The following is a 16,977-nucleotide window of genomic DNA, read 5'->3' as shown; positions in this document are numbered from 1 at the left end:
CGTTGATTATAAAAATGATTATGATGGTAGGGGAGCCCAAGCGGGGATTTTTGCAGTTACTCGAGCGCGTCAGATTATCATATGGGGAGAAATCTGGTACCCTGCAGATGTACCTCTACCATATATTGGCTCTTAACACAGGGGAGTTCGTTAAGGAGGGACCGAAAAAAAATCTATCCTTAAAAATACTCGAAATTGTCAGATTAAGATAAGGTAACTTAAGTACATCCAAATGAGTATATATTTAAAAAATCTGACGATCTGAGCGGGGGGCGCAAGGAAATGGGCGAGTCAAAAAGTTTCACAAAAAAAAGCGAATATTTCGCGAATTAAACGTCAGATCGAAAAACTAAAATCTACGTTTTCAATATTTTTCAAAAATCTATCGAATTACACCAAACATGAACTCCCACGGAGAGGGGTGGGGGTAAATTTAAAATTTTAAATGGAAATCCCGCAATATTTCGCAAAATAAACATCAGATCGAAAAACTGCAAAATACACTTATTCGGTATTTTTGAAAAATCTATCGAATGATACCAAACACGACCCCCCAAGTAGGTGGGGTGTGGGTTACTTTAAAATCTTAAATAGGAGCTCCAAATTGTTATTGCAGATTTGGATTCTTTAGGTAAAAATAAACAGCTTTTATTCGATACATTTTTTCGAATTATGGATAGATGGCGCTATAATCGGAAAAAACGATTGTTGGAAATGGAGAATTAAATTAAAACATGGCAAGTTCCCACTAAAATGGAAAATTTTACTTAACTTTTTTTGGTTCGTGGACCTAATAATCACAACCCAACAGGTCCCCACAGCGCTCAAGTGACTGCATATTTAGCATACTTTGCTCCCCTACCATGACATTTTGTTTTAATTTCGACATTTTTGGATATTTTCTAATTGTTTTGTTAAAATGTTATTCTCAAAATTTGTTTTCTTGTAGAACAAATAATCTTTTTCCAAATAATTTTTCATAAATGAATTGTGTTGAATATTTTAGTTTCAAAATAAACTATTAAAACAAATGCATTATTTAAATGTCCCATTGGCTGGTTTTGATAAACTGAACATAAAGTTTTTTTTTTATTATTTAATGGCATAGACGTTAGTCATTCAGCCAGTTGCAATAAGTAGGGGAGCAAAGTATGCTAAATGTGCAGTCACTCGAGCGCTTTAGGGACCTATTGGGTTGTGAAGAGTAGGTCCTAAAACCAAAAAAAGTTAAGTAAAGTTTTCCATTTTAGTGGGCGCTTGCCATTTTTTAATTTAATTTTTCATTTACAACAATCGTTTTTTCCGATTATGACGCCATCTATCAATATTTCGAAAAAATGTTTCCAATAAAAGTTCCTTATTTTTACGTAAGGAATCCAAATCTGCAATAAAAAATGGGGCTCCTATTTAAAATTTTAAAGTAACCCCCCACCCCACTCCCGTGGGGGGTTGTGTTTGGTACCATCCGATAGATTTTTTAAAAACATTGAATAAGTGTATTTTACAGTTTTTCGATCTGATGTTCATTTCGCGAAATATCGCGGGATTCGTATTTAAAATATTAAATTTACCCCCCACCCCTCTCCGTGTGAAGTCGTGTTTGGTATCATTCGATAGATTTTTAAAAAATATTGAGCACGTATTTTTTAGTTTTTCGATCTCTCATTAATTTGGTGAAATATTCGCTTTTTTCTTGTGAAATTTTTGGGGCTCACCCATTTCCTTATGCCCGGCTCAAATCGTCAGATGTTTGAAATATACACTCTTTTGCATGTACTTAACTTACCTTATCTTAATCTGACAATTTCGAGCTTTTTTAAGGATAGATTTTTTTTTTCGGGCCCCCCTTAACGAACTCCCCTGTGTTAAGAGCCAGTCTGCAGTGTACCAGGTTTCTCCCCATATGATAATCTGACGCGCTCGAGTAACTGCAAAATTCCCCACTTGGGCTCCCCTACCATAAAGACTATACAATCCTATCCCTAATACAAAAATAACACAATCAATATACTAAGAACATAAAGTTCTAAATAAATACATATACCGTGGAATAACAAGTAAGAATATAGATAAATTTTATCTATATTTTTACTTGTTATTCCACTGCATATGTATTTATTTAGAACTTTATGTTCAGTTTATCAAAACCACCCAATGGGACATTTAAATAATGCATTGGTTTTCTTATATTTATTAGACATAACTACATAGACAATCGCCTGCTGTATATTTTAAATATAATTTTAGATATTTTATTCATATGCAAAGAGATAATTAGAGATATAAATAACGAATCGTTAGTCTTGCAATTTTAGTGCGACAGAAGCGAACAAATATGAAGTACTTAGTGTTAATTTTCATAAATATCCCATGGGTATTTTCGATTTCGCAAAAGTCGTTATGTGCCTCTATGTTCGATTATTGTGCAACAGATGAACACTGCAAATTCTTCCCTTGTGATGAACCGAAGTTTTGCGAGAAAGGTCTCGTTTTGAAAAAACTTCCTTGTAAATGTTGTCGTGAATGTGTACCAGAAGATTGCGAAGTGGACTGTTCAGAACGACTGTGCCTTAAGCCGAAATGTCCAAGAGGTCAGGTTCCTACTAAGGTCGATTGCAAATGCTGTCCACGGTGTGCTCGAGCTGAATACTTACCAGACTGCAATGTAGAAGACTGTCCTGAGCTTACTTGCAAGCATAATGAAATGAAGATTGATGCACCATGTAGATGCTGTCAAATCTGTAAAGACAGAAATCTTTTTTCTTTCTTAGCCCTTCTAAAATAAGCCATAATATAGTTATTTGTATAGCAAGGGAGGAAAGTGCTACTTTTCCTTCCGAGAATGAAGTTTACTGCCCGACGCGTAACGGAGGACAGTAATCATTCAATGGATGAAAAGGCACTTTACTCCCATGTTATACATATGGTTTTTCCACCTTCCTCAAATAACAAGTAATTTTTTCATTTTTACTTAATTTATTTATGTAACTAACCAACAAAATTTATTAGAACTAAAACTAACAAGTAGGTACAATATAACTGTCAACTGTCAAATATAAGTCAAATTATTAATGTGAACATTGTTAAATCACAATGACAATAAATTATTTACTGTTTTTTACCATTCAGCAAAATACAGGGTGTTTTATAAATAAACGTTAAAATGTATAGATACTTAAATAATAGAAAATAGATATTGTGCAGGGCGTCAATAAGTTATATTTCATGAATGAAATAGCATGACGTCACTTTTACTTTTCCTCCCTAGGGAGGAAAAGTACAATTTTGCTCCCTACAATCAGGTCCGGAAAAGTATACTTTCGATAGAGGTAGGTGGAAATAATATATTACAGGCGGAAACAATATTATATTATATTGTTTCCGCCTTTAATATTATATTTTTTTATTGAATGTTAAACATTAGTCAATATTAGACTTTTTTATTAAATATTTGAAATGTGAATTTTTTGTTTCTGTTTCCAAATGATAACAGTTTTAAAATAGTTATTTATGAAACAGTTCGTGAAGTATGCTTTTTGCGAACGCATGCGATTTTTAGAGCACGAGCGACAACGGAGCGAGTGCTATACATCGCGTAAGTTCGCAAAAAGTACTTCACGCACAGTTTCATACACTATTTTATCTACGATAAACAAATAAAAAGCTGTAACTTTTCGTCACTGGAATTCATTTCTATTCTACAATTTTTAGAACTTTGACATTTAAAAATCTCAACTACTTTCAAACCACAAAGCTGTCAAAAGTTTCGTTGTAGGTCATTGCTCATATTGTCATCAACACGAAAACGCGAAAGTTAGGATATTTGATTAAATGAAAGTGTGCCAAAAAACCCATTGAAAGAGTGCGAAAACGTAAATCCCATTTAAAATACATTGTTACTTCACGCACACTTTAAACCCTTCACGCACTGCTATCTATAATGACAGTTTTCACAAACTAAAAACTTATACATAATATGACATAGAGTAGATAAATATAATTATATATATAAACATAGAGTAGATAAATATAATTTATCTACTCTATGTCATATTATGTATAAGTTTTTAGTTTGTGAAAACTGTCGTTATAGATAGCAGTGCGTCAAGGATTTAAAGTGTGCGTGAAGTAACAATGTATTTTAAATGGGACATACTTTTCGCACTGTTTGTAACTTTTGCGTTGTCATGGTGACAATCCTTACCTTTCGCGTTGTCATGGTGATGACAATATGAGCAATAAATTACAACAAAAGTTTTGACAGTTTTGTGGTTTGAAAGTAGTTAGAATTTTTAAATGTCAAAGTTCTAAAAATTGTAGAATAGAAATAAATTCCAGTGACGAAGAGTTACAGCTTTTTTATTTGTTTATCGTAGATAAAATATTGTATGAAGCTGTGCGTGAAGTACTTTTTGCGAACTTATGAGATTTATAGCACTCACTCCGCTGTCTCTCGTGCTCTAAAAATCGCGTGCGTTCGCAAAAGCATACTTCACGAACGTTGTTTCATAAATAACTATTTTTAGTTAATCAAATAACCTTGTTTTATGTTAAACAGGCAAATTTATCTGCATTACTTACTTACTTAATCCTGAATTCTGTGCTTACTAGTCTATTCTTTTGTCTTTTGTTAATGCCCAAGATTCACAGGGAAGATGGACATGGCAAAGTCCTGATGAAAAAACTCGAAATACGAAAATACGAAATAGATTTTATTATCACTGACAAAAAAGACACAGTAAAAGACATTACGGTTCTAAACAGATCTGTTACCAGTAACGACCATAGAATGGTACAAGGTAAATTAGAAATAAGCTTAAAGAAGAAGAGGTGTAAGATGATTAAAAAGAAGAACAAATCAAAACCATGGATGAAACCATCAGATGTAGATAGTTTTCAGCAATGTATTTCAGACATATGCAGTCCTGAAGCAGGAAGTAATATAAACCACTTAACTAATAAATTAACAAATGCCTTACTGGAAAGTCAAAACAAATTCTTTCCTAGAACTCAATAAGGGGTAAAGGATCAGCCAAAATACCAGGCAACTAATGCAGAAAAGCAGAGAAATGAGAAGCGACACGGAAAATAAAGCTGACTAACTACAAAAATTAAATAAAGAAAATTCCAAAACTATTAGACAAGACACTCGAAAATACAACCAAGAACAAATCGAGCATACCATTGAAAACAATAGAAGTATCAAAGTATTAACAAGAAGACTAAGAACGGGGACAAGGCAGATAATAAAGATTAAAGATAGAAATGGTCATCTTACAACCAACAGAGAGGAAACCCTTAAAATAGTTGAAAACTTTCACAAATTGCTGTACACAAGCCAACAGAAAGTCAATAGCAAAGAAGATCAAGTACCAGAAATATTAACAAGGAAAAAGGGCATTGTCAACCAAGGATAAGAACTACTACCGGAAATCACAATAGACGAAATAAAACTAGCCCTAAGAAAAGGTAAGAATAACAAATCTCCAGACGAAAATTGTGTAGTTATTCTATTGTACAAAAAAGGAGGTCCCATGAATTAAAAAACTACAGACCTATAAGCCTTCTTAGTCACTTATACAAACACCTAACAAGAATAGTAACGAATCGTCTTAAGAAAAAACTTGATTTCTACCAGCCAATGGAACAAGCGGGATTTCGTACCGGATTTGCAACAAATGATCACCTACAAAGCATTAAAACCAGTGCCGCGCCAGCACGTGTTAGCGCCTGTGTGCAAAACATTTAATAGCGCCCAAAGATACGCATTTTCTTTTAAATCGTCTGGTTAAATTAAATAATGTGAAAATAAAAAATTCTTTATTGTAACCAAACAAAAATAAGTAAAAATTCTCATATATGCAACAGGAAAATAAAGTAAGTTAAAATAATTAAGTAAAAATAACTCTTTGTAGTAACAATATAAATAACTAAAGATACAGGTAAACTTGAAAATAAATATATATTTCAGAAAAAAAAACATTTTTCGCGCCTTCCAGCATTTTCTGGAATCAGACTGGAAACCTCTGAGTTGAAGGTGAACACACCGAATACGTGAACATCATACGTGGAGTGAGGCAAGGCTGTATTTTGTACACTCTAATTTTCAATCTCTACTCTGAAAGAATATTTATCGAAGCTTTGGACGAAACTGAAAAAGGAACTCTATTAAACGGGTACCTGCTAAATAACATTAGATGCAGATGACACCATAATATTTGCGGACAACCTAGACGACCTACAAGTCGTAATGAACAAAATCACACACTACAGTTAATAATATGGACTCAATATAAACGTAATGAAGACAAAACTTATGATCATTAACAAGAAAAAGATAACAGAAGGGCAACTCTAAATCAACCAAATACTTGTAGAAAGAGTGACGCACACAACTACCTCGGCACCATAACAACTGAAGAATGAACTAACAACCAAGAAATAAGAGCGCGCATTGGAAAAGCTAAATCTACCTTCAACCGTAGGTATGAGGGCCTTCTTCAAGAGTCACAACCTCTCTCTTGGTATAAAAGTAAGAATGCTGCATCTTCTTTGTCGTTTTTTATGGCGTTCAATAGTGGACCTTGAACGAAGATATGTGCAGAAAATTGGAAGCTTTGAGATGTGGCTATACGGTAGAATTCTTAAAATCCCGTAGACTGACTCTCAAATGAGAAGGTCCTCAGAAAAATAAAGAAGAACCGAGAGGTACTGACCACCATCAAATCTCGAAGTTAGAATACTTTGTATGTACATATTATGCGAAATGAATTCAGATATGCTCCACTACAAGCCATCGTACAAGGAAAAATATTTGGAAAGCGAGGTCCAGCAAGAAAACGACCATCCTAGTTAAAATACCTCAGCACCTAGTTCAACACAACATCTGTGCAGCTTTTCCGCCCTGCATGGCGCGGATATATGATATCATAGATATCTAAGATAAAGATTACCATCGCCAACATTCGTCACGGATAGGCACATCATGAAGAAGAAACAGTTAATTCCTTTAAAAATATATATTTTAAAATTTTACAAACATCATTATTTAATTCTTTTAACAAAGGCTGAATATAATTTAAATAAATAAATTAAATAAATTAAATTTTATTTAAATATATTTAATAATTATTTAAATAAATCGTCTCCCTCTATAATATATAGATAATAATTAAATCTCAGTCTTTTTCCAAATTTCTACAAAAAAGTTTTAATTGTGAGTTTTTTGTACTGTCGTTTAGATTGTATAAAAATTTCAAAGAATTAACATGATTTTCCAACATAAAAATCTTTACTTTATTGACATTAATGCTTGTTCGAGAACACAATGAAAGAAATGAACTTTGAATGTATGACATTTTAGGATCCAAAATCTCGTCTTTATGTTCGTAATCGAACTGTCAGATTTTTTCCGAATGCGTAACTATGTGGCTGGTTGATAACTGGGCTCCACGTCCAGTTTCTCTGCAGTTTCATTTGCTGTAGTAATTAGTTAATTACATCATTAAATTTGATATCTGTCCGAAACTCTAGCAATCATTGTTTTATCTCTTGTAAAGCATTTAAGGCCAGCTGCATATTCATTGTTTTTAATTGAAAAATTTTGCTAACGAAGTTAACTTTCTCAGAACTTTATACCATAGGTATGTAGACTCCACAACTGAGCATATGAATGTAAATGTTGACATTTTATCTCCCAAACATCTAGCTTGATAATTTCAATCGCGATCTTTATCCTAATGCATTATATCACATAAAGCATAATAAATTTCTGGCAAATTTTTGTATAATAGCTTTAAAGCATCAATTCTGCAGGACCAGCGTGAATTAGATCAATGCTTTAAAGCCAAACTTGCAAAGTGTTGTTTTAGGATATCACAACGTTTGGTGGAAGCTGATAACAAATAGGTAAGTGTTATTTTGATCCGCCTAAAATTTTTGTGAAAACTCTAGTGGCGCCCCTTAATTGTTGGCGCCTGTGTGCGCCGCGCACATTGCACACGTGGACCTGATTAAAACGGTAATAGAAAAGACTATAGAATACAGTCGATCACTCGTTTTGGCTTTTGTAGATTTCCATAAAGCCTTTGACATGGTGGAATTTTACAAAATTCTGGAAGCACTACAAGCATTCCGCATTGACTACCGATACACAAGGTTAATTTACAATACATACAAGAACGGAACTATGTCGCTGAAACTACATAAAAACACGGACCATATCCCAATCGGCAGAGGAGTCCGAGTGGGTTATACCTTATCGCCTCAACTGTTTACCGCACTACTAGAATATGCTGGTAAAAAACTTAACTGAGAAGAGCCAGGCCTGAATATGGACGGTAGAAGATTAACAAAGTTGAAAATCGCAGACGACATAGTTTTATTCTCTGACAACCTCAAGGAGATAATGTACAATGCTACATGAACTTCAGTTAGTGTGTGCCAGGGTAGGTCTTAAAATAAACAACTCCAAAACAAGATTCATGACAAACCTAGTACCTAGCGGAGATATCAATATTGGAGACAACGAAGTAGAGCTAGTGGAAAAATACATATACCTTAGACCACAAGAGGCAACCAAACATGCGAACTACGAAGAAGAATAAATCTAGCATGGGCAGCCTATGGAAAACTCAAAGACATCTTTAAAAGCGATATACCAATTTCTTTAAAACGTAAAACATTTAACCAATGTGTGTTGCCTCTGATGATTTATATTGCCGAAACTTTGACAGCTAAAACTTCTAAAATGCTGCAAATAGCTCAAAGGAAAATGTAAAGGTCAATGCTGAGTATATCGCTTCGTGACGAGTTAGAAATGAAGACTTAAGACGAAGAACATGAGTTACCGATGTAATTTCCCGAATTGCCAGCCTGAAATGGAACTGGGCCGGACACGTAGCCCGAATAAGTGATGGGAAGTGGACGAAGAGATTACTTGAGTGGAGGCCGAGATTAGACAAAAGAAGTAGAGGAAGACCACCTGCTCGTTGGACTGACGACCTCAAGAAAATATCAAGAAATTAGATGCAAAGTGCTCAAAATAGAGCACAATGGACAAAATGAGGGAGGCCTATGTCCAGCAGTGGACGCAAAGGGCTGGATGATGATGAAGATTCACAGGCATGTTAGAGTGGGTTTCATAATATTTCTTACTATTTCCGCTTTTATATTTTTAGGTATTTTTTTTATTTAAAAAGTTACCTTGATATTATTGTACAGCTTACCAGTCTTTGCAATTCTTTTAATTTATCTCATCTTCTATCCATCCCGGCTTATGATTTCCCCCAAATGCTTATATCTGTCTACCTGTTCAAGTTGCTTGTCATCTACTTCTATTTTGTGTTTTCCTTTTTATCTTCCAATTATCATTGTTACTGATTATTCTTTGTTTATTTCATGTTTCTGACTTTTAGTTCTTCATACTTTTCATCTCTGTACAGTATATTCATCTCTTTACTAATTTAAGTTTAACTACGTCAATTCTACAGGCAATTTAATCAGATCATTTTTTTGTCAACCATTTTCCAGTCACTATAATAACCACAATAATTATGATACATAAGAATAACAACTATAATTTTTGTATAAAAAGACGCTGTACCTATCTAATGTACTTTACAGAATTGAAATTGGACTATCTAAGCGGCCTCAGGAACACTTTAAAATTATAAACAATTTTTTGGCTTATAAACAAATAGGGTATCTCGGGAAATATTAAATTAAATTAAATCATGAAAACTATATTGGAAAAAAAGCGGCAGGACGCTTCTTTTAAAAGAAAAAACGTTTAATTGTGGTAAGTGGTTCCTGAGATACAACCGGTCAAAATTGACCGGCATTTACGGCAAAGATATAAATAATAGGATAATAATGTTCGAATCGCCACCTTTTTATTTTGATCCTCTTTCTCCAAACCAATTATCATATCTTTAAAATACTCATACCATATATTATTATAATAAAAACTATCGATATTACGAGTGAAAATTGCCAAAAATAGCAAAATTCCAATCAAAAATTAGGTTGGCGAAAATTTAATCTCAAAGTTCAAAATCGGTATACGTTAAAAATGCATTTTCTCGGCTTTCCATGGAGCAATTTTCTTCATTATTTTTTTGTTCCCCAGTAACTCGTGTAGAGCTATCTAACTAATGCAATATTAAATGTCAAAGTTGCTTTTGTTTTGTTAAAATAAATTAATTTATTTATTATAACAAAAATTTTTAGTTTGTGTAAATAAAGATTGTCTAAATAATTATACAACTTTCAAATGAGAATATTTGTGTTTTTAACGTTAAAAGGTACACTTGTAGTAAGTTATCTAAAAAAGTCTACCACTGGTAAAAATATGTAGTTTTCTTTTCCTATAAATAAATTAATCTGTTATAACAAAACAAAAGCAAGGTTGACATTTAATAATGCGTTAGTTAGATGGCTCTACTTGAGTTACTTGGGAACAAAAAAATAATGTAGAAAATTGCTCCATGGGAAGCCGAGAAAATGCACTTTTTTAACGTATACCGATTTTGAACTTTGAGATTACATTTTTTCAAACCTAATTTTTGATTGGAATTTTGCTATTTTTGGCAATTTTCACTGGTAATATCGATAGTTTTTATTATAATAATATATGTTATGAGTATTTAAAGATATGAAAATTGGTGTAGAGAAAGAGGACAAAATAAAAGGTGCCGGTTCGAAAATTATGAATCTGTTATTTATATCTTCGCCGTAAATGCCAGTAAAATTTGACCGGTCGTTTCTCAGGAACAACTCATTACAATTAAACGTTTTTTTCTTTTAGAAGAATCATCCTGCCGCTTTTTTTCCAATACCGTTTTCATGATTTAATTTAATTTAATATTTCCCGAGATATTAAAAATATATATATCCCGAGATACTTAAACAGTGTGCAGAGTCTGTAGCCATACCTATATCCTTTATAATGAATACTTCTTTTAATCAGGGTTCTCTTCCCTCGTCATGGAAATTGGCTTCGGTTACTCCTATATTCAAGAAAGGAAATAAACTTGACTGCAATAATTATCGTCCAATCAGCCTAGTTCCTATTGTCGGCAAGGTCATGGAATCCATTATTTCTGAAGCTATGTCTGAATTCCTCTTTCAAGAAAATGTCATCCCTCACCAGCAGCATGGTTTTATCAAGGGTCGTTCAACGATCACAAACTTACTTCATTGTATAAGTGACTGGTCTTCATCTTTAAACAATCGTCATCCTGTTGATGTAGTCTATTTAGATTTCTCCAAAGCTTTCGATCGTGTTCCCAAACGTCGATTACTAGCTAAATTGGATCACTATGGTATCCGCGGAAAGTTAAACTTTTGGATTCAAAATTTTCTATCAGACAGGTACTTCCGAGTTCGTGTTGGGGAAGCTTATTCACTGGACAAACCAGTCAAGAGTGGAGTTCCACAAGGATCAGTACTTGGACCACTACTATTTTGTATATACACTAGTGATCTTCCTCTTGTTGTATCCAGTAAGGTTTCCATTTACGCAGATGATACTAAATTATATGTAAATCCAGTTATTGACCAACATGTTCTTCAAACCGACCTTGACGCAATATTCAAATGGTCCTCAGAGTGGTTACTTCCACTGAATATTGAAAAATGCGTCATACTACATATTGGCAAAAATAACCCATTACTACCGTACTTTATTAATGGGCATCCCATAGAGTCAGTAACCTCCCACAAAGATCTTGGAGTGATAGTTAACAGTAACTTAAATTGGTCTGACCATATAGTGTCCGTGTGTAAACGTGCAAATTCTAAACTGTTTCTAATCCGCAAATGTTTTACACGAATATCTCTAACCTCAATGAGTAAACTTTACTCTATATACGTCAGACCTATTCTTGAGTTTGCAGGACCAGTGTGGAGTCCAGATCTTAACCGTGATAAAGTCTTACTTGAAAATGTTCAACGTAAAGCCACAAGACTGGCATTTGGCCGTGTAAGACCTAATTATGAAGACAGACTATCCTTGGCTCATCTAACAACATTTGAACATCGACGTCTTCGAGGTGACCTAATTATATCCTTCCGTATTTTAAAATATAATTTTGGAAACCTTAACACAATATTTACGCTAAATCTAGACGAACGATTAAGAGGTCATCGATATAAATTAAAGAGGGAACAGACGACAACAAGATCCAGAATGAACTTTTTACCAAACAGAATATTTAACATCTGGAATAACTTAGATGAAGACACCATATCGGCAACTAGTGTTAACATTTTTAAAAATAGACTTGATAATTCTTTATTTTCTTTGCAAGACTAAATAATTTTAGGACGGCATTATTTATTGTTTCAAAATTTTGTTTGAAATTGTAATCTTTAAAATTTTTATTAGTTTTATAACGATATTTTTCTTTGTTTTGAACATTATGGGAGCTTTACAGGATTGAATTGTTTTAGGGCGACATTGTTTTATTGTTTCAATATTTTTATTTGATGTTTGTTAATTTTTAACTTTATTCTTAATTTGTATTAGTTGTAAAATGATATTTCTCTTTGTTTTTGGGTATAATAGGAGCTCGCTCCTCTGCCCTTATTTGATTTATAATAATAATTGATTTATAATAATAATAATATTCTATTTGTTTATAAGCCAAAAAATTGTTTATAATTTTAAAATATTCCTGAGAGCGTTTAAATGGTTTAAATAGTCCAATTTAAATTCTGTAAAGTACATTAGGTACAGTTGAGTCCGCGAATCTTTACCCGTGCGTCATCATTTAAAGCATACGAAATAAGTCGATGATAAGTCGGAAATTTAAATTTACTAAACGCAACAGCAAGTGACAGTAAGTGACTTGATGTTGCGTTTAGTAAATTTCAATTTCCGACTTATCATCGACTTATTTCGTATGCTTTAAATGATGGCGCACGGGTAAAGATTCCCGGACTCAACTATACCTAATGTACTTTACAGAATTTAAATTGGACTATTTAAACCATTTAAACGCTCTCAGGAATATTTTAAAATTATAAACAATTTTTTCAACCCTCTTCTGGAATTATAATCTATACGAAAAGAGCTTTATGTTACCAAGTTATTTAATTAATGATGAACAATTACTTATCTAAAATTTTAGTTAAAAATTAAAGATTTTGTTGGAAAAATCCGCATTTTCCGGTAAAAATTTTCGTCGAAGTAAATCGGGGAAAACAAGTCTCTATGCAGAATTTAATTACGGTGAATTTTTATTCGGGTGTTTTTGGTGTAAAGTTAACATTTTTTGAGTTATAGAGCAAAAATTGAAAAAAAAACCGATTTTCGGGCGCCATTTTGTTTATATAAAAAAGAATGTGTGTGTACTTTGTACGCACGTAAGAAGTTATAATTCTATTATATAATTTCAACGAAATAAATATACTTAACAGTTATAATACAAAAAATTAACAATAATTACCAAAAATTAACCAAAACTTAACAATGCCAAAAATAAAAAAAAATATCAATCGTCCGGGATTTGAACCTGCAATCTCGCGATCTCTCGATCTCTGGTCCAATGCCCTAACAACCAGACTATCAAGGCATCTGTTATTGACGTTTCGCATATACATAATTACACATCACGGTGACAAGTGAAATATAAAAATAGATATTTTATTATTTTACGCTCAAGGAAGACAAATTCAAAGACACAAAAATTATAATAAATATTAATAATATATTATTTTTAATAAAAAACACTAATATATTATTTTAATGGCTTATTTGCGCTGATACATAAATTGAAAGATTAGCAACGAACAACATACTATTGAACGTGAACGTAAAGAAATAAATTATTAATCACCTAGGTAGATCTTGGCCATAGAAATAAGTTGCTTTAAACTGCAGTGAAATATATCGCAGTAAATACTTTAAGGCATTATAATAGCTGCACATGACGAATAGAGGAGAATTCAACATAAGGTTAGTTCTAGCTTGTGTATTTCTGAATGTAATCGAATTTCTTACTGGATAAGACGGATACGATTATAATAAATATACAATAAAATGTTTTAATAATACTCATCTAACTCCTGAGGAAGACAAATACAAAGACACAAAAATTATAATAAATATATTTACTAAAAACACTAATATATTCTTTTCACACCTTTTCTTGCACTGATATATTTATACATAACTAGAAAGATTTACCAACTAAACGCCATACTGTCTGTGTGCGCATGCGCGCAGTATTATGAAATTTTACTCTCAATCGCGCCTAAAGAAGTATAACTTCAAAAAGTAACACACTATCTGCTGACTTTGCATACCTATATTATTAATATATACAATCATAAGATTCGATTTCAGCAATAAAATTGCTGGTAAATAACTTTCTCTTGTATTTTGCTAATTAGCCCAGAGTATTTATTAAGAATTTTTTTGGTCATTGTGTGAATGTATTATGAAGTGTAGCTCATAAATTAAAAAAAGGGTATCTACTTATTATACTTTACAGCAGCAGTTGTTTTAAAAAAATAAGACTTTATATTAATTATAATATAAATATACGACTTTCACCATAGTCCACCACGAATAGTCGTCAACACCATCTATTATGTTGATTTCTAGGTAATTTACCTACATGCAAAACAGATAAGGCTTATAAATAAACAATCAGAGGTGCCAAATTTTACAGACAAAAACATTAAAAAATATGTGGTATCTAGTCTTCACTTTCCTCAGTAATTCGTATGTATTTGCTGCAAATCCAAACTGTACACAAATTCCTGAATATTGTCCAACCGACGAAGAATGCACCAGGATAGACTCCTTTGAGCCCGAGACTTGTGGGAAAGGCTTAGTTCTGAAAAAATTTCCATGCAAATGTTGTCGTGAATGTGTGCCAGTGAACTGTGCTGCAGTCCAATGTCTCAAACCGAAGTGTCCCAGAGGCCAAATTCCTACAACATTTCGCTGCAGGTGCTGTCCTCGCTGCGCTCCTGCTAAATACGAACCATACTGCGATGAAGTAAGATATCGTGATATTTCTTGTAGACCTAATGAAGTTAGGTACAAGCCACCGTGCAGATGCTGTCCAATTTGTATTGCTTGGCCGTTTATTGAGACGATATAAGGCCGAATATGAATTGAACTTAGTTTTAGTTTTTAATATCACATTTTTTTAAATTATAGAATTATAATTTTTTATAATAATTAATTTGGAAAAAGGTTATAACTATCAAAATAGATTTTCATTGTCTTTCATTTATTTCGGTAACTTTTATGATCACCATTCTACAAAGTTTTACACCATTATAAACAAAAGTACGTAAAGAAGATGAATTGGCAAGCAACACACTTTTCCACGCTCTCTTACTTCCGCTTTCTGCAGAAGTAAGCATACAAACAACGAGAGCAACAAAAATAGAAAGAAAATATAACGTAATAAAAACATTAAAGTCAAGAATATACAATGATTTTATAACGCCTAAAATGACACATACCGCAAAAATATACTAGAAATAACAAAAACCCAAACGCTGCTTGAAACAGTGTTTGGCCTGAATCCAGCCTTCTGGATATAGAATCAAGTAAAAACATAAGAAATACATGTGAGGTAGGCGATATTAATGGCTTTGTGCTAAGAAATGAAAAAAAACGTGGAATGAATATATCAGCAGACTGAAAAAAAATAACGGTAATAATCGCTGGGGATAATCCGCCAATGAGACGGAGAAGTATATAGGCTAACCCCGAAAAAGGTGGAGCGGCAATTTAAATCTTAATGCAGAATCAAATCTTGGAGAATGGAGATTCTCCAAAACATAGGACATGATAGACTCATAGTCTTGACTCAACACCTTTTTTTAGAGCCGCATTGGACAGAGGCAGATTTGTCAGTGTAGTCGCTAACCTCCACTAAAGGAGACAGTACTACAAGAAGAAGAAGGTTAGAAAAAATTTCTTATTGAAATTGAACTTGAAACAACATCTAGTTCTAGAACTAATAATTAAATGATTAATTTTAAATCATTTTTATTTAAATATACCTTTTATACAGGATTTTACTGTTTTTGTATTATGGTATACAACCAACTACAGGAAAACTTTTTCCTTGTGGATTTTTTTCTTTGTTTTTATTACCCAATTTAGCTCTAGTAGTTTAGCTCTATCATTTCCCTATTTTTCTAATATTCCTATTATCACCCTATTTCATTCTGTTTCTGTGGTAGTAAGAATTATCCAAAAACAAATTATGAGCCACAAGGCCTTTGTTCATAATGTTTTCACCCCTTTTGTATTAAAAGATGTTATGCTACAATTTCCTTAACTCTTTCTTAGTATTACTTTATTAATAAATTAATAAAAAATAATTAAATCATTAAAAAATATGTGGTATCTAGTCTTCACTTTCCTCAATATTTCGTATGTATTTGCTGCAAATCCAAACTGTACACAAATTCCTGAATATTGCCCAACTGACGAAGAATGCACCAGGGTAGACTGCTTTGAGCCCGAGACTTGTGGGAAAGGCTTAGTTCTGAAAAAATTTCCATGCAAATGTTGTCGAGAATGTGTGCCAGAAGACTGCGAAGTGAACTGTGCTGCGGTACAATGTCTCAAGCCGAAGTGTCCCAGAGGCCAAATTCCTACAACATTTCGCTGCAGGTGCTGTCCTCGCTGCGCTCCTGCTGAATACGAACCATACTGCGATGAAGTAAGATGTCGTGCTATTTCTTGTAGACCTAATGAAGTTAGGTACAAGCCACCGTGCAGATTCTGTCCAATTTGTATTGCTTGGCCGTTTATTGAGACGATATAAGGCCGAATATGAATTGATCTTAGTTTTAGTTTTTAATATCACATTTTTTTAAATTATAGAATTATAATTTTTTATAATAATTAATTTGGAAAAGGGTTATAATTATCAAAATAGATTTTCATTGTCTTTCATTTATTTGGGTAATTTTTATGATCACCATTCTACAAAGTTT

The 16,977-nt window shown here is 32.9% G+C and overlaps 1 protein-coding gene across 1 annotated transcript in view; it reads left to right on the top strand.

Moving 5' to 3' along the window:
• The first annotated feature begins 2,410 nt into the window (after positions 1-2,410).
• Positions 2,411-16,977, top strand: part of LOC126891625 (uncharacterized protein DDB_G0274171-like) — a 40,468-nt gene continuing 25,901 nt past the window's right edge. Inside the window, exons 1-2 of the mRNA XM_050660849.1 lie at positions 2,411-2,741; positions 16,387-16,741. Of these exons, the coding sequence (XP_050516806.1) occupies positions 2,411-2,741; positions 16,387-16,741 (686 nt within the window). The remainder of the gene's footprint in view (positions 2,742-16,386; positions 16,742-16,977) is intronic.

Source organism: Diabrotica virgifera, chromosome 1 (genome assembly GCF_917563875.1).
Source record: "Diabrotica virgifera virgifera chromosome 1, PGI_DIABVI_V3a".
Lineage (NCBI taxonomy): Eukaryota > Metazoa > Arthropoda > Insecta > Coleoptera > Chrysomelidae > Diabrotica > Diabrotica virgifera.
This window is presented reverse-complemented; position numbering and strand designations above follow the sequence as displayed.